A 24,271-nucleotide genomic window follows, 5' to 3' on the forward strand; every position below is an offset into this window, starting at 1 on the left:
TAGTCCATGGAATCACAAAGAATCAGACACGACTGAGCGACTAGTGCACACATTTGCATGGTGAGTCACTTTAGTCGTGGATTCAGGAATCAAACCTGCAGCTCCTGCATGGCAGGCAGCTGACTCTTTTCCACTGAGCTACTGAGGAAGCCCAACACATACACACACAGATTTATGTAATCAGGATACAGGAGACACTCATCACCCAAAACAGTTCCCAATGTGTCCCTCCACCCCTAACCCCCAGCAACCACTGAGCTTTTCTCCACTAGTTTAGTCTCTTCAAGAATCGCTTCCTCTGGAGAGTGACTTCTTTCATTCAGCATAATGCTTTAGATTCATCTAAGTTGGTGAGGGTACCAATAATTTGTTCTTTTGCATTCATCATATGGATGTTGAAGCACATTTTTAGGTTGTTATCAGTTTGGGGCAATTATCAATAGTGTTACTATAAACTGGAGAAGGCAATGGCAACCCAATCCAGTACTCTTGCCTGGAAAATCCCATGGATGGAGGAGCCTGGTAGGCTGCAGTCCATGGGGTTGCTAAGAGTTGGACACAACTGAATGACTTCACTTTCACTTTTCACTTTCATGCATTGGAGAAGGAAATGGCAACCCACTCCGGTACTCTTACCTGGAAAATCCCATGGACGGAGGAGCCTGGTGGGCTGCAGTCCATGGGGTTGCTAAGAGTTGGACACAACTGAATGACTTCACTTTCACTTTTCACTTTCATGCATTGGAGAAGGAAATGGCAACCCACTCCAATGTTCTTGCCTGGAGAATTCCAGGGACGGGGGAGCCTGGTGGGCTGCCGTCTATGGGGTCGCACAGAGTCGGACACAACTGAGCGACTTAGCAGCAGCAGCTACTATAAACAATCACTTATAGGACTTTGTATGATCAAAAGTTTTCATTTCTCTAGATAAATACTCAGGAATGTGATTTGTGGGTTACATGGGGTTGTTGTTCAGTCACTAAGTTGTGTCTGACTGTTTGCAACCTCAAGGACTGTAGCACATCAGGCTCCTCTGCCCTGCACTATCTCCCAGAGTTTGGGCAAATTCATGTCCATTGAGTCGGTGATGCTATCCAACCATTTCATCCTCTGCCACCCTCTTCTTCTGCCTTCAATCTTTCCCAGCATCAGGGTCTGTTCCAATGAGTCGGCTCTTCGAATCAGGTGGCCAGAATATTGGAGTTTCAGCTTCAGCATCAGTCCTTCCAATGACTATTCAGGGCTGATTTCCTTTAGGATTGAGTGGTTTGATCTCCTTGCAGTCCAAGGGATTCTTCAGGAGTCTTCTCTAGCACCAGAGTTTGAAAGCATTAGTTCTTCAGTGCTCAGCTTTCTTTATAGCTCAACTTTCACATACAGGGAGAATATATTTAACTTTAACTTTGCCAATGGCTAGTGATGTTTGACATCTTTTCATGAGTTTTTTGCCTTTTTTGGTGAAGTGTCTGTTTAACTCTTTTGCTCATTTTTAACACTGCATTTTAGCTTTCTTACTGCTAAGATCTTACAACTATTTGGGTATAATTTATGTATTGGGTATTCCTGGTGGCTCAGACAGTAAAGAATCTGCCTGCAGTGCAGGTGATCTAGGTTCAATCCCTGGGTCGGGAAGATCCCCAGGAGGAGGAAATTGCAACCCACTCTAGTGTTCTTGCCTGGAAAATCCCGTGAACAGTCCATGGGGTCGCTAAGAGTCGGAGACGACTGAGTGACTAACACTTTCACTTTACACTTTATGTATCACAAAATCCACCCATTTTAAGTGTACAATTCAATGAGTTTAATAAGTTTATCACTGTAACTCAGTTTTAGAACACTGGCATCACTCTAATTAGATCCCTCATACCCATTCATTCCTGCTTTTGAGGTTTGTTTGTTTGTTGTTTTTAATAAGGAAGATAAGCTTTTTTAAAAAAGTATTTATTGGGCTGCATCAAGTCTTAGTTGCCACAGGCGGGATCCTTCACTGCAGCACACAGACTCTGGTTGTGTGCCAACTTAGTTGCTCCGTGATGTGGGATCTTAGTTCCCTGACCAGGGATTGAACAGCGTCCCCTGCATTGTGAGGTGGCTTTTTAACCACTGGACCACCAGAGAAGTCCCTACTTTTGAGTTTTGAGGCTATTTTAGATGTTCTGATACAAGTCCTTTATTGAATATGTGATTGGCAATATTTTTCAGATAAAGGGCTTCTTGCCAGGACAAGGAAAAGGCTCTAAATGGGGGCCTGACAGTAAGTCCCAGTTCTTACAAACATTTTCTGAGTCTTGTAAAATGTTTCCTTTGGTTTGGTTTTAATGTGGGTAGGTGAACCATTGTGGAAATAATAAAGGTGACTCACCTGTCCTGTGCTAAAGGGACTGCAAGCAAGCCTGCAGCTATCCCACTGCACTCCCAGTGGATGGTCAGACAGGCCAATGGGTCCCAGGGCTGTCACAACCATCCCGGAGCACCCAGGGGGTGCAGATGGGCCGGTGGGCAGTGGAGATTCAGGAGGGTTCCAGGGCAGGAAAGCACAGTACCCTCTATACTGGCTCCATCTCCAAGCCTCATTTTTGTTATTTCTTTCTCTCGTTTTTTTTTTTTTTTTCATCAAGGGACATTGTAAACATATTCAATAGTAGAATAGGATAACAAACCCCCAGCTCAGGGCCAATACTGTTTCAACAGACTCACACCGTTTCCTTCGTGGTAAACTATAAGGACTCTTAAAAAACACAATTACCATGATCACTCCTAAAATACTGAACAATTACTTAACAGTGTCAAAATTCTGAGCCCTCATCTTGAAGGTACGCTAGAGTCTTCCAGGCAGACAGACGATCGTCCCCAACCCCGGGGATCGGGGGGAGACCCACACTCACCCAGGAAGCCCGGGACGGAGATGCTGCTCCTGTTCTTCCCCGTGGTCGGTCGAGGCCTGCTCCGATTGGCCCGGCGCGGAGCCGTCTGTCCGTGGGCGGCACCGACCACAGAGCGAGGGGAGAGCGCGCGCAGCACAGCGCATCGGCGCCCGCGGGTCCTCCTTCCAGGAGCGAGCGCACCTCTCTCGGGTTGGCGGCTCCGGAACCGCGCGGGGCCGCGCCGAGGTTGTGGGTGGGGCAGCCGGGGCTCCGCGCGCCGGGCCGGGTCCCCCTCCGAGCCGGGCGGCTGCGCTGCGCGCCTGGCCTCGCGGGTCTGTCTCCGCCGCAGCCCCGCCGGCCCCGGATTGTCCGGCCCCGCTCCGCCCCGCCCGCCCCGTCCGCGCGGAGCCTCCGGCCGGCGGGCCGACCCGCCATGGGCGCCCACCCGCGCGGTGTTCGCTCCGCGAAGCTCTCGCCGCTCCCGGCTGCGCCGCTGCTGCTTCTGCTTCTGCTGCCAGGTACGGGCGCGGGGCAACGGAGACCCGAGGACCGAGCCGGGACTCAGGGTCCGTGGGGGTTGCGGCCCCGAGCGCAGCGCGGAGAGGCAGCGACAAGGGCGTCGTGGCCGGGGCCCCGCACCCTGTGTGGTCTGGCCCCGACCCGGCGGCGAGCTGGGTGGCTGCGTGCGTGTTTCCCCCTCGAGTCCCCCATTCTTGAGAGTCTTCTGGGCGCTGCCCGGAGGCGCGGGGAGGGCCCGCCCCGGGCGCCTGCCTTCCCCAGCCCGGGGTTACAGATTCGAGTCCCAGCCCCGCCTGTCGTCCTGCTTGGCGCACTGGGTGCCGGACTGGCGCGCCCAGGCCGCGGGTTCCACTGCCCGCAGCCCGCCCACCTCCTCGTTTTACGAATAGATGGGGAAGCTGAGGCCAGAGAGGGCTAAAGGCTTGACCAAGGCCACCCGGGGCAGAGGGGAGTCGTTTCGGGGCTCTTTGTCCTCGCCTCTCAGGCGCAGCTGGCGCCTCCCCGCCTTCCGCCCGGTCTCTTAGAGGAGCCTGTTAGGGAAATGCTGGCCCAGACCCGACGACGCCAGAAAACTTTTTGAGTGTCCTGCGAGGGGTGGTAGATACCAGGGGGCGAGGGATTTGGCAGGGCTGACGGCGGTCCCTGCAGCTGGGCTGGACGTCGGTTGGGAGACCACGTTGTGATCATGCACTCAGAACGCTGATCCTGCCTTCCGGGGCTGAGGCCCCCACTACACGGAGCGCCGTCCGCTCCACACGCAGCTCCTGACTGTGGCCCCGTCCTTATCTGCGGGGCGGAGCGGGGAGGGCAGTCAAAATCCCTGGAGAAGCTGAGTTGAACTTCACCAAGGATTCCCCTCATCCCCTCCCCAGATTTCTCCCAGATGTGTAAGTGAGAAGCAAAAGACAGCTACCTCAGAATGCCTGGGGTGTGGCTTATAAACAAAGGGGGTCCCCAAGGGTTTCAGAGAGAGAAGGGTCTTTGATCAAGATGTGAAGACATCATTAGCAGGGACGGTGGGTCTCACTCTGAGATCATGGGAGCCATGTAGGCACCCAGCTTCTAAGAGGTTTGGTGGCCAAACCCCTGCAAGGTCCTGGGTGGGAAGAAGGAGAGTCCCAGTCCTGGGCTGCGGTCTCCCTCTGACCCTGGGGTGCCCCTGCCTTGGGAGTGGACTGGTCATCTCTCCATTGTGGCTGTACCCTGACAGACTGTATCACACCCCTGCCCTGTAGTAGCAAAGATAGCCATGATGGTTCTTGAGCTCTTACTGCATGCCAGCCCTGAGAGGTTAAGCCACTTGCCTAAGTTCACACAACTGACAGGCAGTCTGTCAGGATTTGCACCAGATCTATCCAAATTCAGAGCCTATGCTCGTAACCACTGTGCTGCTCACCGAATGTGTGTGATCTAATGGAATCCCTTATGCCTTGGGCCTCAGTTTTCTAGTCTGTAAACTTGAAGGAGCTGGACTAGTCTGAAAGTCTGGAGTTCCAGAGAGTACCTCCAGCCGGTGGAGGGGAGGCTGTGGGTACGTGATGTTCCTGGGGAGGGGGAAAGTGATGACTACCCCAGGATCTGACGGGGCTACTTCCCTCAGTGGCCAGCAGCTCCGACGCCGAGCATCGCCTGTTTGAGCGACTGTTTGAAGATTACAACGAGATCATCCGGCCGGTGGCCAATGTGTCTGACCCGGTCATCATCCAGTTTGAGGTGTCCATGTCTCAGCTGGTGAAGGTGGTGAGTGTCAGAGCCTCAAGCCATGGCCGTGGGGGATGGAGCTTCTGGAAGAGCCTTTCCCAGAACCAGCCTTGTTTTTGTAATTCACCATCTAGTTTAATCTCTCCTTCTAGGATGAAGTAAACCAGATCATGGAGACTAACCTGTGGCTCAAGCAAGTACGTGACCAGACCCTTGGCACTGCTGCCCCCTGGTGGTGACTATTTTATTTGCTATCCCTGAACAAGAACAAAGGGCCTTGATGTGGACCTAGATTGGGCTCCACTGACTAGCTGGTCTGTCTCTTCCCGGGCTTGGGGTCACATGCACTGCCCTCCGCCCTCCTGGAAGGACTGCAGGGCCCATCCCCTCAAGTCACAGACAAGAGACTGAAGCCTGGAAAGAGAGAGAGACACCGCTCCGCCCCACATGCTCACACAAAATGGCTCGGACCCAGGCCTGGAGCCCTGACCTCTGACTCTAGGCTGCTGCTTGAGACACCTCTTTCCCTTCCTCTTGCTAAAAACTCATGGTTAAGTCAGAATCACATGCCGTTGTAGTTGGGAGGGTGGGAGCCAGGGTTCTGGATTTTCTTGTTCAGACTGAGACCAAAGAAATCGGCTCCGGCATGTCCTCCCCAGGGAGCTCTGTGCAGATATGGACAGATAACTCACTGACCTAAGGCTGATTCTTCCACCAGTCCAGCCAACTGGCTGCTCAGCTCAGCAGCCTTCCTTCTCAGGAGGCTGGGCACAGGGCCCACGGAGTGCTCTGTGGCACAGATGCCCCTTGACCACAGCCTAAGGTCCTTTCTCTCCTTAGGCGCTCAGGACTCAGCTCTCCCAGCCTCTGCACCCAGACACTTCTTGGGTCCTGGTGGGATTATGGCTCCTTCCCCAGAACCCTTCAGAGGCCAACCCTGCTCATCTTGGAGACAGAAAGGGGGTTCTGTGTGTCATTAGCACTCTGCTATTAGGGCTTCATGGCATATCTGAGCCATTTCAGGAATGTAAGCAGCAGGAGCATAAGACAGGGACCTGGACCTAGCACTGGAAGTGACTGGAGAAAGCTCTAATGGTCCTGGCTGGGCTTGCCCCAATCATGGAGGCAGCGGCTCTTGGCAGCCAGAACCAGCCCAGTGTTGTCCCCATGACTAGCACCCACAGCAGGAACTGGGCCAGTGTGGTCCTCATCATGGAGATGGCTCTGTGACATGTGGCAGAGGTGGGAGGTCACCAAGATGGGTGGTGTCAAGAGAAGTAAAACCACGCTGGTCCTTCTCCGCCTCCTCCCCCCAGATCTGGAACGACTACAAGCTGAAGTGGAACCCGTCTGACTACGATGGGGCCGAGTTCATGCGCGTCCCTGCACAGAAGATCTGGAAGCCAGACATTGTACTGTACAACAAGTAAGGTGCTGCGTGGCCCCCACCCTCTTGGGGCTGTCAGCCTGGACCTGGGGTCCTTGGCTTTCTGTGCTTTACAGCCTAGGCATCCTGAGACCTTTGCCAAGAGGGCTTCATTCATCTGATTCATTCCACAGGTGTTTATTGAGCATCTACTATATTCCAGGTGTTACGTGGTGCCTGAGAGCCCTCTTCCCCTTCCTCATGCTAAAAACTCATCTTTAAGTCAGAATCATATGCCGTTGTTGTTGAGATAAGGTGGCACAAAACATAAATAGATAACCACCACTCTCCTTGCCTCTAGGAGTTTGCCAGACATCAGGGAAGCCAGGCATGAGTTATAATATAAAAATGAGAGAGAGGAAGGGCAAAGAAGGAAGAAGTACATGGGAGTGGGTGTTGGTCACCAAGGCAGGAGCTGAACGTCCCTGAAAGTCAGGTCTCACCGGGCCCTATGATTAGGCCACAGGAAAACTTTATTCTTCTACTCACCTAACAGATGCTCCCCTCCCAGCCCAATGCTGAACATATGCCTTTGCCCACCAGCGGCAGGAAGCCCTGCTGCTTTCTCGCTTTCAAAGGTTCTTTTCCTGCTGGTCTGAACCTGCACATCCTGGCACCTCCAAAACCAGCCTCCACATGCAAACCTGGCATTTTACGCATTTAACCTCTGTTGCTGCTGCTAAGTCACTTCAGTCGTGTCCGACTCTGTGTGACCCCATAGATGGAAGCCCACCAGGCTCCCCTGTCCCTGGGATTCTCCAGGCAAGAACACTGGAGTGGGTTGCCATTTCCTTCTCCAATGTGTGAAAGTGAAAAGTAAAAGTGAAGTCGCTCAGTCGTGTCCGACCCTTAGCGACCCCACGGACTGCAGCCTACCAGGCTCCTCCATCCATGGGATTTTCTAGGCAAGAGTATTGGAGTGGCTTGCCATTGCCTTCTCCGTTAACCTCTGTTAGACACACATAATTTTAATGGATATTTTACAGTATGTTCTAGTTTATTCTCTGGGTATTGCAAAACTTCATGTTTGCACCTGTACTTTATCTCTGGAGTTAGAGTGTCTTGAAAAAAAAAAAGAGCATTTTTCAGCAAAACACGACATAGAATTAGTCAAATCCGATTTTAAAGTGTTCTGTGTTTAGGTTTGTCTGCCATATTAGTACAAATTAATATGTTTTACTATTAGTATTGGGACTAGAGGAGCTGAATCCCACTTTCTAGTCATGGGCTAAAAGAACTAAAAGGAGTCCTTTACCCATTCCAAAGATGGTCCATGTTTTATTTATTACTTTCCCAAGTAATTCATGTTTCTTTCATGCAACTTGTAAATTGGCCCTTAAAGAACTGGGACAGGGGATAAACTAACTGGTTTGCAGAATGTGAGCCATCCTACGAAACTCCTGGTCCAGAGGCTCTTAGGGAGCTGGGCAGGGTGGTGAGAGTTTTTCTTGAGATAGAATTAAAGTGGGCACAGCTTTTAATCTTATGATTTGAAAGTCATAGCTGTTTTCTTGCTGGCAATCTTGGGTGAACAGCTGGGGTGCTTTAGGGATGTATGCTTTTAACAATGAGGAGAGATAGAGTGAAATGTTTCAAATCAGATGTGGAGAGGAGCAAATATCAAAAGGAATTTCCTTGGAAACTGAAGCTGAAAATAACGTTTAGAAAGAATCATCCAGCTCCTCTCTCCTAACTGAAACTTCCGTTTCTCTAAACCTCAGTTTAGAAAGTTTCATCTCAACACGCTAGAAACACTTTTTACCTTCTTATGCCAGCTTCTTCTATGGTTTTTTGTTTTCTGAAGTTCGTTCTTTAGTAGAATCCTCAGAAAGTGTTCGTGGACACGATATACCCTAAGTTCTCACACGTGCATAACTCACAGTACCCCTTTTTAGGTAATACTTTTGTCATTTTGCTGACATAAAATCCTTGGTTCACATTTTCCTTCCATGAAAATCTTAAAAATGCTGACTTGTGTTCTGGTATGACATGTTGCTGTCAAAAACTATTGCCAATCTAATTTTCTTTTTCTTGTATAATCTGGTGACTTTGGGAAGACAAAAGGGACTCTATTAATAAGTGTGCCTGGACCACAGAAATAAACCAGGGCTGTCCTGAAACAAATTGGGATGCATAGTCAGCGGGTTGTTCTTTTTCTTGGGTAACCCAAAGATATTTTTTACTTATCTTTAAAATCTAGTTGTTTTACTCTATATCATATACATAATAAGACTTCTTTTATTCCAGTAAATCTTTTGTGAATTAGACTTTTTAAGATTTGTTCTGTTCTATTGCTTTATCTCTCCAGGAACTCCTTTTTCACATAAATTACAACTTCTTTACCTATATTCTCTCGGTTATTTTCTCTCAAATTCTTTTTGTCTCTTTTTGATTTACATTTTTTCTCCTTTCTTTTTTTATTTCAATCACTACACTGTCCATGGTGTCTGCTTGTTGTTATGTTTTAGTCTTTATTTCTAAAATGATTTTTTAAGTTTCTTTTTTCCTGTTCTTTCCTACGTTTTGTCAGTTCTTTATTGAACTCCTGTCACTTACCCAAATTCTTAACTTTTGTTTCTAATTTATGCTGCTATTTCAAAGTCTCTAAAGGTTGCTCCTTTAGGTTAATTTATAATGTCAGATTATCAGTTTCATCTGTTCTGTGGCTATATTTTTGTGTGCTTGCATGTTATTCAATTACTTTTCATATTTTTATTACAGTATGTTAATATGGGGTCCAATTGATCCTTCTTTGTTGTTTTCATTTACAGCCTTTGTGGCTAAGAGCGCAACTCTGTGTCGCCCACTTGGGAGTTCCCTTCTCCAGGAGTTCCCTTGAAGCATTAAAATGCTCTGTGTAGGGACTTCCCTGGTGGTCCAGTGGCGAAGACTCTACATTCCCAATGCAGGGGGCCCGAGTTCAATCCCTGGTCAGGGAACTAGATCCCACATGCCACAATCATGAGTTCACATGCTGCAACTAAAGATCCTGTGTGCCACAGCTAAGACCTGGTGCAGCCGAATAAGTTAATAATTAAATAAATATTAAAAAAAATAAGTCTCTTAAAAATGCGCCATGTAGCCACCTCCACAGCCTAAGAGCTGCCACTTCTAGATGGCTGCTTCTCAACCATCTTCTCACCCCATTTCCCGCCCTCTTCAATCTGGATCCTACCCGCTGCAGCTTTTTTTCTGGGTGGGTCTCTGTCCTTCTGGAAGGCAGTTGGGGTGGGGCATGTTTTTCTGAGATCCAAAGCCCACAGCGGTCCGGACTCCTCTGCAGACCTCCATGGGCCCATCATTTTGTCCTCTCCCACAAACTGGAAGCAGTGGCACCCTCCCTGTTTCACTGTTCCCCTTGCTAAGGCTGCAATACAGAGAGTGGATCCTCTTCTTTTTAATAATACAAGCTAGCATTTATTAAAATGTATGTATCTATTTTTGGCTGCACTGTGTCTTCGTTGCTGTGCACGGGCTTTCTCTAGTTGCAGCGAGTGGCAGCCGCTCTCCAGCGGCAGGACACGGGCTTCTTGTCGTGGAGGCTTCTCTTGTTGGGGCCACAGGCTCGAGGGCGCTTGGGCTTCAGTAGCTGAGGGGTGTGGGCTCTAGAGCATGGGCTCAGTAGCTGTGGCGCACAGGCCCAGATGCCACCACCGCATGTGGAATCCACCTGGACCAGGGATCGAACCTGTGCCCCCTGTACTGGCAGGTAGACTCCCAATCACTGGATCACTAGGCAAGTCTGGATCCCCTCTTTTGAGGGTATCTGCTCTTTTGAGGAGCAGATACTTCTTGGTGATTTCTGTCTGGGGCTCTCAGGACAGGAGAACTCCTCCACTTGGCTTGGCCACCTCCACAAAAGCTGACCCTACCCACTGCCCGTGCAGATCCCATTGGTGGTGGTGTTTGACCCCACACTCTTACATCTGAGCTTCATAGGGTTCCCCGCAACCTACTGTTGATGATGTGGGCAGTGAGTCCTCAAGTGTGCGTCCAAAAGGCCAGACACACACTTGAGGACTCATGTTCCGAGTGTTCAAGGCTCTGCCACAAACTCTCAGTGGGACCCTGAGCAAGCGAGTCCCGCTCTCTGACCTTCGGTTTCCTCTTCAGTGAAATGAGGGGCTTAGACTTGAGCAGGGATCATCAAGATTTTCTCTGAAGGGCCAGGTAGTATTTTAGGCTTTGGAAGCCTTACAGCCTCTGTCACAGGGATACAGTCCTGTCCTGGTCACTTAATATTTGCAGACAACAGACTGCAAGTGGGTGTGGGTGTGTGCACCATAAAACCTCAGAAACAGGGGCCAAGCCAGTGGGCCATAGCTTGCCAACTCCTGGACTAGTGCCTGGGCTCTGAAGGTCCATTTCGTTGATTCAGGATGCCTTAAGGGAAGTTGTTCCGGAGGCTTCTGCCTTCCCAGGGGTCCTCTCAGCCCTCCGTGGAGTGTAGGCCAGGCCCTCAGAGCTCCTCGCTGCCCCACGTGGTCAAGTCCACTTGGGATTGTGTGGGTCCCTACCCCCCCACTTCTCATAACCCTCCTCCTTTCTTCCTGGGGTCAGGAATCATCCTCTTCTGGGGCATCGAGGGCCCAGTTTGATAAAGTGGGGCTGAGAATGTATGAACGCAGGGCACCTTTGGGACAGTCCAGCTGTTGTAAAGGGGTTAATGGATTTGACATCAAGTTCCACATGTAATGACTGTCCTGCTCAACAGAATATGTGAGGGTGGGAGGGCCAGAGACCAGCAAGGAGACAGGCCCCAGACACCTCCCTTCTGTCTTCACACAATGGTATCCAGTAACAGCCAGACAGGATATCTCTAAATGTTTAGGTTTGTCTTTTTTTTTTTTTTTCAGCTTTTTGAGCAAATTGGTATGGTAGTTGTTGCCTTTAGAAGGACATGCATGCCTTCAAATGCAGAACTCTAAGAAACCAGTCAAAGGCTGGCTGACCCAGGGAAACATCAAGAGCCTTCACTGGGCAAAGCAATTGTTTTGAGGACTGGCTGGGTTCACTCTCAGATGCGAGACTGGACAGGGTATTGAGTTGGTCAACAGCAAATCTTCCATTGCACAAGCCAGCTGATAAATGCCAGCAAGCCAACTCTAAGAATAATGTATATCTCTGCCTAGAAAGGAAGTCAGGATGGACGGAGCTAAGGGAGAAGGAGCATGGGGGAGAATGTGGGGAAGGATAGGGACACAGGAGGCAAAGGAACCTGTTCTGGGTTTAAAAGACAAGGAATCAGAAAATGTGATTATTCATTCTAGAACAGTTCAGGGAAGAATGGGGGAGTGTGGTAAACCACACAACCAGGATCCAGAGACAGGGCCTGGTAACAGACCCATCTAACAGGGCTCAGTTCAGTGGGAGTGGGCTCCCACAGTGGTCTCCACAGCCCTTGGAGGTCCAGGGTGTGGCTCTATATGCATGAATGTTCACATATTGGGCCCCAGTTGAGGACAGAAGGAGGAGGAGCATTACAAGCACCAAACTATAGGGACCTGAACACTTGCCTCCAAATGACCACATTCATTATTCATTTAATTAAAGGAGAAAACTCCCTGGCATTTGGGAGTATCTCAGTAAATATTAGGGCTTCCCAGGTGGCTCAGTGGTAAAGAATCTACCTTCAGTGCAGGAGATGTGGGTTGGATCCCTGAGTTGGGAAGATCTCCTAGAGGAGGGTATAGCAACCCACTCCAGTATTCTTGCCTAGAGAATTCCATGGACAGAGGAGCCTGGCGGGCTCCAGTGCTTAGGGTTGCAGAGTTGAACACAACTGAAGCAACTGAGCATGCACACATGCAGTAAGTTTCAAGTAGGGAGTTATATGGTGTGGAATGAACCAGTGACACGGCCTGGGTTGGGGAGAATGACGATGAGTGTGTCAGACTGTGGGTTGGGGGTCCGGGGCCTCAGTATCTCCATTGGTAAATGGAATAGTGACCTGGGAGACTTTTTATAGCACTTTGAACGCCTATATGCTGCAGTTTTACAAGTGGCCACTTGTTGTTTAAGAGGTGGCAGTGTGAGAGGCTGGACTAGATGACCACATGTGTGCCACACGCCTCCTTTTTGTTTTCACAGTGCTGTTGGGGATTTCCAAGTGGACGACAAGACCAAAGCTTTACTCAAGTACACAGGGGAAGTGACTTGGATCCCCCCAGCCATCTTTAAGAGCTCGTGCAAAATCGACGTGACCTACTTCCCGTTTGATTACCAGAACTGCACCATGAAGTTCGGTTCCTGGTCCTACGACAAGGCGAAAATCGACCTGGTCCTCATCGGCTCCTCCATGAACCTCAAGGACTACTGGGAGAGTGGCGAGTGGGCCATCATCAAAGCCCCCGGTTACAAGCACGACATCAAGTACAACTGCTGCGAGGAGATCTACCCGGACATCACCTACTCGCTCTACATCCGGCGGCTGCCGCTGTTCTACACCATCAACCTCATCATCCCCTGCCTGCTCATTTCCTTCCTGACTGTGCTCGTCTTCTACCTGCCTTCCGACTGCGGTGAGAAGGTGACCCTCTGCATCTCCGTGCTCCTCTCCTTGACCGTGTTCCTCCTGGTCATCACCGAGACCATCCCGTCCACCTCGCTGGTGATCCCCCTGATCGGCGAGTACCTGCTGTTCACCATGATCTTTGTGACCTTGTCCATCGTCATCACTGTCTTCGTGCTCAACGTGCACTACAGGACCCCGACCACCCACACGATGCCCACGTGGGTGAAGACCATATTCCTGAACTTGCTTCCCAGGGTCATGTTCATGACCAGGCCGGCGAGCAACGAGGGTAACACTCAGAGGCCAAGACCCTTTTATAGTGCTGAGCTCTCAAACCTGAATTGCTTCAGCCGCGTAGAGTCCAAGGGCTGCAAGGAAGGCTACCCCTGCCAGGATGGGCTGTGCGGCTACTGCCACCATCGCAGGGCAAAAATCTCCAACTTCAGTGCCAACCTCACGAGAAGCTCCAGTTCTGAATCTGTCGACGCTGTGCTGTCCCTCTCTGCTCTGTCACCGGAAATCAAAGAAGCTATCCAAAGTGTCAAGTACATTGCTGAAAATATGAAAGCACAAAATGAAGCCAAAGAGGTGAGGCTGTGTCTGTTATTACATTAGTCATTCACTCATTCAACATTTATTGGTTCTTTGTGGACAAGACTTAGGGTGGGGTTAAGGAATTAGACTGGCATCGGTGAGCTGTTTTCAGACCTGCTCTTCCATGTACCAGTTACATTACCTTGGATATGCTGCCTCACCTGTGTGAGCCAGTCTTGTCTTCTGTAAAATCGGATGATAAAGGTTGTATGTGGTGCCTTGCATTTAGCTCCTGGGCTGCCAGCCGTTTAGGCCATAGGAACTCCTAGTGCCAGGAGAGAATGGATTAGGAGGTAGGCTGGAAGAGGGAGCGAGACCAGATGACCTCCAATGAGTATCAATTAGCTGAGCTGACATTTTAAACTTTACATTTAAAGGGGGATTTCCCCCCATCCCCCTTTTACATAAGGTACACATGTCTTGGGAGAAGGCAATGGCAACCCACTCCAGTACTCTTGCCTGGAAAATCCCATGGGCGGAGGAGCCTGGTAGGCTGCAGTCCATGGAGTCACTAAGAGTCGGACGCGACTGAGCGACTTCACTTTCACTTTTCACTTTCATGCATTGGAGAAGGAAATGGCAATCCACTCCAGTGTTCTTGCCTGGAGAATCCCAGGGACAGGGGAGCCTGGTGGGCTGCCGTCTATGGGGTCGCACAGAGTCGGACACGACTGAAGTGACTAAGCAGCAGCAGCAAGCAGCAGCACACATGTCTTAAGTGTGCATACAGTTCAGTGAATTATTACATTATGTGTACACTCATAGAACCATGATCTAGATAAAGACATAGAACATTTCCAGTGCCCCAGAAAGCTCCCTTGTGCCCCTCCCAGCCAGTACCCCACTCCCTCCTTCCTTAGTAACCACTGATCCTGGCCTCTTTTACATTAATTTTACCTACTCTTTAAACAAATTTTTAAAATTTATTTGGCTGCACTAGCTTTTCGTTGTGGCATACAGGATCTAGTTCCCTGACCAAGGATTGAACCTGGGCCCCCTGCATTGGGAGTGTGGCGTCTTAGTCACTGGACTACCAGGGAAGTCCCTGATTTTACCTATTCTTTTGAACTTCATATAAGTGGCACTGCATAACCTCTTTCATATTTGACTTCTTTCTTTCAACAAAATGTACAAAACGTCTGAGGTTTATCCTTTGGGTTTGTTACTGCTGTGTAATATTCTGCAATAAGACAACACTGCCTTCTGTTTATTCATTCCATCTACAGTTGTTGGATGCTTGGTTGTTTCCAGGTTGGGGCTATTGTGAATAAAGCTGCTATAAATGTTCTTATACATATCTTCGGGTGAATACATACATTCATTTCTCCTGGATACACACCTAGGGATGGGACTGCTGGATCACTGGAGAGATGTCTTTTCCACTTTAGTGGATACTGTCAGGTTTCCAAAATGTTTAAGCCGATTGACACACCCACTGGCACTGTTTGAGTCCCCAGCTGCCGCATATCCTCGCCAGTGGGGTGAAGTGGCACCACTTGATGTTTTAATTAGCATGTCCTGGTTGAGTAATGAATAGGTCTCCTTTTCATATGCTTATTGGCCATTTGGATATCTTCTTTTGTGAAATATCTATTCACAGTCTTGCCCAGGGTTTTTTAATTGGGCGGACTTCTATTTTCACCAAAAATCTTATTTTAGAACTAGTGATAGGTATTAATGATGGGGAAGCTTTACACTTTCGTGTTTGGCAGCTCCCACTCTGTTTACCCCCAAGGTTATTATGCTCTGCCTTAAGTTGCTTATTAGCAGAGAGCTAATTACTAGATAATTTCATCTCCTGATGCCCTGGAGGTAATTAATGTTGGTAGGGAATGTCTAGAGCCTCTTTTTCAGCTGTGAATGGCATATTAATGTAGCTGAGACGGGAGGGAGTCAGAGACAGCGGCCCTATCTCCTCACCCCACCCATCTGAGCAACTCTGTGCCCATCTTGTGACTGTAACAATGCACAGCCTCCCGATGATGTCAGAAATTTAGCCAAAAGGTCAGGCCTGCCTTCAGATTCTGTTGAAGCAATTGTTGGACATTAAGTACATGATTAGTGAAAACCTCTTGTTGGTCTAACACTGATCACTTTTGCAGATACTGTCTAACATTTATCTGCTTTTAAAATCATCACTTCTTTTGAGTGATAATTGGGTGGTGGACTTCTATTTCCTCCAAAAATGTTAGAAATAGTGATAGGTATTAATGATGGGGAAGCTTTACACTTATGTGTTTGGTTGCTCCCAACTAGAGGCACATAGTTCATCTCAAGAGTTCTGCTCACCTCTGGTCATCTGGTGATGTGGTCCCACTGTTTTTCCAGAGAATGCAGAAATCTGGACCACAGGGCAATGGATTGCTACCTGTTTGTGAAAGGGTGGCAGGTGTTAGAATAAAGATGCCTACTCAATGCTCTGGGGAGTCGGGCTGTCGGAAGGATTCCTTTTTCTGTCTTACTATGTGAATGACACACTGCTGTGTACAGTTTCCCAGAGATGTTTTAATTTCCTAGTTCCCCGGCTCCAACTTGGCTGGTTTTAACTGTCCTGACCTCCTAGGAATTCACACCAAACAGGCTCAGTTCTCCCAGAGCTATCTCATGAGGGTGCTGGGAGCCTATGAATGACTGTCCCTGGACACACCAGGTCCCAAAGGGAGAGGAGTGTCACCGTGTCACCTGCCTTGGCTCTTCTCGAGCTGTGTTGGTGACCCTTACTTGCTCACATTTGTGAAGAGTTTAACTAACACTCTAAATTCAGAGTTAAGGTAGGATTGGGTTACAAATTAGAAAACTAGTTAGGGAGCTTGTGGTCTCATGTTAATACTTTCGTTTGAAGGTTTTGACAGCTAATCCTTCAAGACTGGTTCCACTGCATGAGTTGTTCTTGAGGTTCTGGCGGTGTGCATAGATCAGAACCATGATATTCTGAGCTAATAACCCTGAGACAACTTGTTTGGTTGAGATAGAGATACATCTATGCTGCTGCTGCTGTTAAGTCACTTCAGTTCAGTTCAGTTGCTCAGTCGTGTCCGACTCTTTGCGACCCCATGAATCATAGCACGCCAGGCCTTCCTGTCCATCACCAAATCCCGGAGTTCACTCAAACTCATGTCCATTAAGTCGGTGATGCCATCCAGCCATCTCATTCTCTGTCGTCCCCTTCTCCTCCCACCCCCAATCCCTCCCAGCATCAGAGTCTTTTCCAGTGAGTCAACTCGTCACGTGAGGTGGCCAAAGTATTGGAGTTTCAGCTTTAGCATCAGTCCTTCCAATGGACACCCAGGATTGATCTCCTTTAGAATGGACTGGTTGGATCTCATTGCAGTCCAAGGGACTCTCAAGAGTCTTCTCCAGCACCACAGTTCAAAAGCATCAATTCTTCGGCGATCAGCTTTCTTCACAGTCCAACTCTCACATCCATACATGACCACTGGAAAAACCATAGCCTTGACTAGACGGACCTTTGTTGGCAAAGTAATGTCTCTGCTTTTAAATATACTATCTAGGTTGGTCATAACTTTCCTTCCAAGGAGTAAGCGTCTTTTAATTTTATGGCTGCAATCAGCATCCACAGTGATTTTGGAGCCCAAAAAAATAAAGTCTGACACTGTTTCCACTGTTTCCCCATCTATTTCCCATGAAGTGATGGGACCAGATGCCATGATCTTTGTTTTCTGAACGTTGAGCTTCAAGCCAACCTTTTCACTCTCCTCTTTCACTTTCATCAAGAGGCTTTTGAGTTCCTCTTCACTTTCTGCCATAAGGGTGGTGTCATCTGCATATCTGAGGTTATTGATATTTCTCCCAGCAATCTTGACTCCAGCTTGTGCTTCTTCCAGCCCAGCGTTCCTCATGATGTACTCTGCTTATAAGTTAAATAAGCAGGGTGACAATATACAACCTTGACGTACTCCTTTTCCTCTTTGGAACCAGTCTGTTGTTCCATGTCCAGTTCTAACTGTTGCTTCCTGACCTGCATACAGGTTTCTCAAGAGGCAGGTCAGGTGGTCTGGTATTCCCATTTCTTTCAGAATTTTCCATAGTTTATTGTGATCCACACAAAGGCTTTGGCATAGTCAATGAAGCAGAAATAGATGTTTGTCATTTCAGTCGTGTCCAACTCTGTGCGACCCCATAGACAGCAGCCCACCAGGCTCTGCCATCCTTGGGATTCTCCAGCCAAGAACACTGGAGTGGGTTGCCATTTCCTTCTCCAATGCGTGAAAGTGAAAAGTGAAAGTGAAGTCGCTCAGTCGTGTCCGACTAGTAGCGACCCCATGGACTGTAGCCCACCAGGCTCCTCCGTCCATGGAATTTTCCAGGCAAGAGTATTGGAGTGGGGTGCCATTGCCTTCTCCGGATATATCTACAGATGTATGTATACGTTATTTCATTCATTCCGACCAGAGTCTGACTTTCGGTCAATGAGTTATTTATATGTATTGTAATTACTGTTTCCGAGGGTTGAATTCGGCCATCTTAGTTCATGTTTTCCATTTACTTTTTTTGGCCTCGCTTCTTGTGCTTTAGAAAGGTTACATTTCTGTTGCTGATTGAAGCCAAGTGCTCTCTTTTTATTCTTGTTACCTCGTCCCTTTCACTCAGCCCTGGTTGTTTCATCTTTGATGTGGGGAGTGAGGAGGGACGTCTCAGGCTCCGCGAGTCAGTGGGCACCGTCTCTGCTCTCTCTTCCCGGCTCCACTTTGCTCACAAGGGGCCCCACCCGCCTCTCTGGGCTGGGAGTAGCAGGCTGGAAAGAGGCCCAGGGCTGGGGGAGAAGAGCACCACCAATCCCTCCCCCGTTCTTCCTTCTAGCAAGGCCCTCCTCCTCCAACCCCACGCTCATGCGTACACTCGCCAAGCCGCACCTGTCCGCGTTTCTGGCCATCTGTAATGCAGGCTCCTTTCTGGGATGCCTCCGGGGTTGGGCTGAGGGATGACACCAGGCGCTTGGGCTAGTTTACCATTCTGCCTAACACTCAGCTGCCTGTTCGTGCATCATCAGTGCCAAAGTTTCCAGAGAATAGCCAATATCCTTGTGCCAAAATACCCAGAGCTAGACATATAGTTAATTTTCACCCAGATCTCCTTGCAGCACTATCTGTTATGTGTAAGACCCGAGTTCACTCTTTGTTCACCAGGCTAAACCATGTGAAATGCTGTCAGAGGGAGATTTATAATGCATCATTTTAAAAATCAGCATTAATATCAATAGGTAGTATTCATTAAGGACCCTGTGCCAGGCACATATTTCATTTAAACTTCATAACGATTCTCTGAAGTAGGTACTATTCTTATCCCTGATTTACCAATGAGGAAACTGAGGCTAAGCGAGGTCACATTTGAACCAGATTCTCACACCTAGGAAGGAACAGAGCCGGGAATTATAACGTCTTGCTTTTTCCACCCCACTGCTTCCTAGAGCCTTAGGAGGTTTAGCCAGTAGTGGGGTTAGTAAAAATTACAGGGCCTATTTTATATTTGAAGCTTTTACAAACCAGTCTTAGGGATTTGAATAAAGTACCTTGTGGCAAATAGGGCATTACAGTTCTAAACCATTGACTTCTTAGTGTCATCGAGAGGACACATTGACTCAAGTTCATAATGGTGAAATAAAATCCTTGTCTCCCAGCCCCATCTCAGTCCACTTAATTAAATTACTAAATCACATGCTGCCTCTTTATTATGTGATTATTTCTTTAAAAATCAGTTGATTCATGGGTTCTCTTTCTCTCAATTCAATTATGGTTTCCTTGCTTTCTGAGTTGTCTAGGAGTATAATTAATGTGCAGTTCTCCTTCCTATTTCAAGCCAAAATTGAAGCTCTATTATATACAATTAGACTTGCTCTTTCTTCCATCTTTTACTGTATTGTCAGCAATTGTTTCTGACTTTGAACCTGTCCTATAAACTATACAGAATTCCATGATACTTTGGCCTTATAATTGAAGATGATAGTTGGCTAGTTGGGTATTGTGGACAAGGGGGCTGTGTGAGAGAAAGAGTGATGAGGGGCTTGCCCTGGTGTGCTTGTTTCATTTTTGAAACAGATGTTAAAAGGAAATTAGTATCTAAAACTGGATAAGAGCTAGTACTTTGAAATAATGGTAAATTATGTTGGATTGCATTAACTATTCTAACAAGGGCCCAGAATCCTCCCTCAGAAGTGTAAGTCAAGTAACTGGTTTAACTAACTTTATAAATTAGAATTCAATTTGGGGGGGGAATGGGTTATGTATATATTAAGAAATTTCTTATTTATGGGAGTTCCCTGGCGTTCCAGTGATTAAGGCTTCACCTTCCAAGGCAGGGGGTGCACATTCGCTCTCTGGTCAGGGAGCTAAGACCCCACATGCCTCCCAGCCAGAAAACCAAAACATAAAATGGAAGCAATATTGTAACAAATCCAATAAAAACTTTAAAAATGGTTCACATTAAAAAAATCTTAAAAAAAAAGAAATTTTTTATTTTAAAGCATTTATTATGACAGATATTTAATTCCTGTTTCTCTAGTGCATAAAGAGAAATGTGAGAAGGGTAGATTTCCTCAGACTACATTAATTAGGAAAAAAAAGTTTTCTTGCATGTTGGCAGCAGAATGGTTTCTTCTCCTACTGAAACACATTTATTAAATATTTGCTATTGAAAATATGTTCAGTTTGCCTTTTCCTTCCTGCTTTATTTTTTCCTTTCATGATTTTTGTTTTTGTCTTTCAGATTCAAGACGACTGGAAGTATGTTGCCATGGTGATCGATCGTATTTTTCTGTGGGTTTTCATCCTGGTGTGCATTTTAGGGACGGCAGGATTGTTTCTACAGCCCTTGATGACCAGGGATGACGCGTAAGAACTAAACTGTGTGTTATTTATGAGGTTATACATGGGCATTGAGGGAGGGGGCTCACGTTTTATTTTTCATTGTAAAGTACACTCAGCATAAACTGTATCATCTAAACCACGTTTAAGTGCACAGTTCAGTGGTAACTATATTCACATTGTTATGTGACCATCACCACCACCCACCCAACTCTAGACCAGGTAAACAGTCACGCCCCATTCTCCCCTCTCCCCAGCAACCATCATAATACTTTGTCTTTATGATTTTGACTAAGCTAAGTAATTCATATAAGTGCAATCATACAGTATTTGTCTTTTTGTGACTGGCCTGTTTCATGTTGCAGAATGTCCCTAAAGGTTCATCCACGTCGTAGCATATTGCAGAATTTCCTTACTTTTTAAGGCTAAATATTACTCAGTTGCAAGTATACACATTTTACTTGTCCATTTATCTGTTGATGGACACTTGGGTTGCTCCCAAGTTTTACCTGTTGTGGATAATGCTGCTATGAACATGGGTGTACAAATCTCTCTTCTATACCTTGCTTTCAATTCTTTTAGGGATATACCGAGAAGTGGAATTGTTTGATCATTTGTTAATTCTATTTTTAATTTTTTGAGGAACTGCCATTCTGTTTTCCACCAGGGCCATGCCATTTTACTTTCCCATCAACAATGCACCAGTTTCTCCACATCCTCATCGTACTTATCGTTTTCTTCTTTATTTGACAATAGCAAACCTACAGGTTGTGAGGCGGTATCTCATTGCAGTTTTGATTTGCATTTCTCTAATTAGTAATTTTGAGCATCCTTCATGTGTTTACTGGCCATTCTTATTTCTTCTTTGGAGGAATGTCTCTTCAAGATCTTTGCCCATTTTTGAATTGGGTTGTTTTTTATTTTTAAGTTTTAGGAGTTCTCTTTATACTCTGGGTATTAATCCTTTATCAGATATATGATTTGCAAATATTTTCTCCCATTCTGATGGTTGTCTTCACTACTGTTGATAGTATCTTCTGATGCACAGATTTTTAAAATTTTCAAGAAGTCCAATTTGTCTGCTTTTTCATTTATTACCTGTGCTTTTTTGTGTCATATCCAAGAAACCACTGCCAAATCTAATGTCATAAAGCATTTGTCCTGTTTTCTTCTGAGAGCTTAATTTTTTTAGGTCTTACATGTAAGTTTTTTCTTAATAGAGGTTCCTATCATCATGCTACTGGCTTTGCTTTTGGCATTTCAAAGCTTACTTATTATCCAGTTGTCTTGACTTTAATTAAAAAAAAAGATTCACGCAAGAAAAATGTCAAGAGTATTATAGGTAAATGAACATTTAACCAGCCTTTGGATTAGGTAAAAAAAAAATGTCAAAATATAATTCTTCTACAGTGATAAGTAGCATGCTGTGCTATGAGCCATGTAAAAATGGACTAAATACAGAAATTGTAGTTTTTTTTTAGTGGTGGAGACATAGCTGGATGAGAAAAAAAACAACCTTGCTGTTCAGAAATGGGAAGAATTGTTTGGTTCAGTATCACAACAGATTTCCCAGATTTTCTTATTTAGCTTACAATCTCCTTGAAGTTTATATCATTTCAGCAAGACCTCACTACTATCATTTCTTACCACGCACTTCTTTTTTTTTATCTTTTACTGTTTTTCAAGAGTCCTAGGACCATGCCCCCCATTTTGGATGGCCTTATTTATCTTGCATAATTCTAAATGATTAAGAGAGATTATATCCAACCAGTCCATCCTAAAGGAGATCGGTCCTGGGTGTTCACTGGAAAGACTGATGCTGAGGCTGAAACTCCAATACTTTGGCCACCTCATGCGAAGAGCTGAATCATTGGAAAAGACCCTGAGCTGGGAGGGGTTGGGGGCAGGAGGAGAAGGGGACGACAGAGGATGAGATGGCTGGATGGCATCACTGACTCGATGCACATGAGTTTGGGTGAACTCCGGGAATTGGTGATGGACAGGGAGGCCTGGCGTGCTGCAATTCATGGGGTCGCAAAGAGTCAGACATGACTGAGCAACTGAACTGAACTGAAGAGAGATTATGTTTAGCCACACATTCGTTGTTAATGAGCCTTTCGAACAGGGTTTCTCACCCTTAGCACTAGTAACATTTGGGGCTGGATTAATTCTGTGTTGAGAGGCAGATCTGTCCTGTATACTGTAGGATCTTTAGCAGCACCCTGGCCCATACCCACTAGATGCCAATAACATAACGCCATCCCTTGCCAGGTACGATGACCAAAAATGTCTCCAAGGATTTTTAAGTGTCCCCTCAGAGGCAAAACTGCCTCTGGTTGAGAACCATTGCTTTAGACAAATTATTAAAGAGAGCGTATCCCATACTCTACTTCTGAATCTGAGTACTGGCAAGAGATGATGATTTACAGAGACTGTTTTAATCTTCTCACTAGTCATTATGTTTTTCCTATGCAAAAATAAAACTGACAAAATTGCAGCCCACCGTGACTCATGTTTCAATAAGCCAAAAGAAGATTTCTATAAAATGTATTTACATGTAAAATTTTAAAGTAAGGCTTCCCTGGTGGCTCAGCTGGTAAAGAATCCACCTGCAATGCAGGAGACCCTGGTTTGATTCCTGGGTCAGGAATATCCACTGGAGAAGGGATAGAGTACCACTCCAGTATTTCTGGGCTTCCCTGGTGGCTCAGCTGGTAAAGAGTCCGCCTGCAATGCGGGAGACCTGGATTTGGGAAGATACCCCAGAGAAGGGAAAGGCTACCCACTCCAGTATTCAGTCCATGGAGTCACAAAGAGTCAGACATGACTGAATGACTTTCACTTTTTTAAGTAAGAGTAGTGGAGAAGGCAATGGCAACCTACTCCAGTACTCTTGCCTAGAGAATCCCATGGACGGATGAGCCTGGTAGGCTGCAGTCCATGGGGTTGCTAAGAGTTGGACACGACTGAGCAACTTCACTTTCACTTTTCACTTTCATGCATTGGAGAAGGAAATGGCAACCCACTCCAGTGTTCTTGCCTAGAAAATCCCAGGGACGGGGGAGCCTGGTGGGCTGCCATCTATGGGGTCGCACAGAGTCGGACACGACTGAAGTGACTTAGCAGCTTAGCAGTGGATAATAAGAAGGATCAGGGATATAGACAAGCTGTGACAGCCAACAGACTAATTCAAACTCATCAGATCAGGAGACTGTCACTCATTAAATAGCATTAAACACCTGCCTACAATAAAATGCAAATTAGAAGGGATCCTCTCTGCCTTCCAAAGAGTGTTGACTTGAACTTAGACCTGTTACTTACTATAAATAAATAAGGTATCTGTTGTCTCAAGAGCTAAGAACTCTAAATTGAATGCAAGATTTCTATCAATATTTTCTTCCTGGTCATAGCTGAATCAGGAAAATTTAGAGATGAAATTTTAACTTGTCTACCTGTGATACATGATACTATACTGAATAAGCAGTAATAGGCTAAGACTAGATTACATCTAAAGGCCCTTGCAACTCTAATATTCTACTACTGTACTGTAATTTTTGGAAGGAAAGAGGTAAAATTGAAACATCACAGGTATGTAACGATGTGCTTATACATAATTAGAATATCACCTTTAGTATTAGAAGATGGTTTTCTCACAGAACAATTCAGTAGTATACACAGATGTGTTCTTAAAATGGGATTCACTTAGTTGTAGTGGACACTTCTAAGGTCAAGGATCAAAAGATGCTACCAGAATTTATATAAAAGGTGGTCCTATTAATTGTGGAAAAAGTAGACAAGAGAATTGAAGTAATGTTGCTGCTACTGCTAAGTC

General features: G+C 46.6%; 1 protein-coding gene across 1 annotated transcript; it reads left to right on the forward strand.

Annotated features, from left to right (window-relative positions):
- The first annotated feature begins 3,018 nt into the window (after positions 1-3,018).
- Positions 3,019-23,049, forward strand: CHRNA3 (cholinergic receptor nicotinic alpha 3 subunit). The gene is made up of 6 exons (XM_055418031.2): positions 3,019-3,382; positions 4,984-5,123; positions 5,237-5,281; positions 6,401-6,510; positions 12,601-13,612; positions 20,342-23,049. The coding sequence occupies exons 1-6, from the start codon at positions 3,298-3,300 to the stop codon at positions 20,468-20,470; spliced, it is 1,521 nt and encodes a 506-aa protein (XP_055274006.1). The 5' UTR covers positions 3,019-3,297; the 3' UTR covers positions 20,471-23,049.
- Positions 23,050-24,271: the final 1,222 nt, after the last annotated feature.

The sequence above is a fragment of the Moschus berezovskii genome, chromosome 21, assembly GCF_049115385.1.
Source record: "Moschus berezovskii isolate FMDL1 chromosome 21, NW_MosBer_1.0, whole genome shotgun sequence".
NCBI lineage: Eukaryota > Metazoa > Chordata > Mammalia > Artiodactyla > Moschidae > Moschus > Moschus berezovskii.

Coding starts and splice junctions, on each gene's coding strand:
- CHRNA3 (XM_055418031.2), top strand. CDS start 3,298: ATGGGCGCCCACCCGCGCGGTGTTCGCTCCGCGAAGCTCTCGCCGCTC. Junction 5,124..5,236: donor TGTCTCAGCTGGTGAAGGTG/GTGAGTGTCAGA, acceptor CTCTCCTTCTAG/GATGAAGTAAACCAGATCAT. Junction 5,282..6,400: donor CTAACCTGTGGCTCAAGCAA/GTACGTGACCAG, acceptor TCCTCCCCCCAG/ATCTGGAACGACTACAAGCT.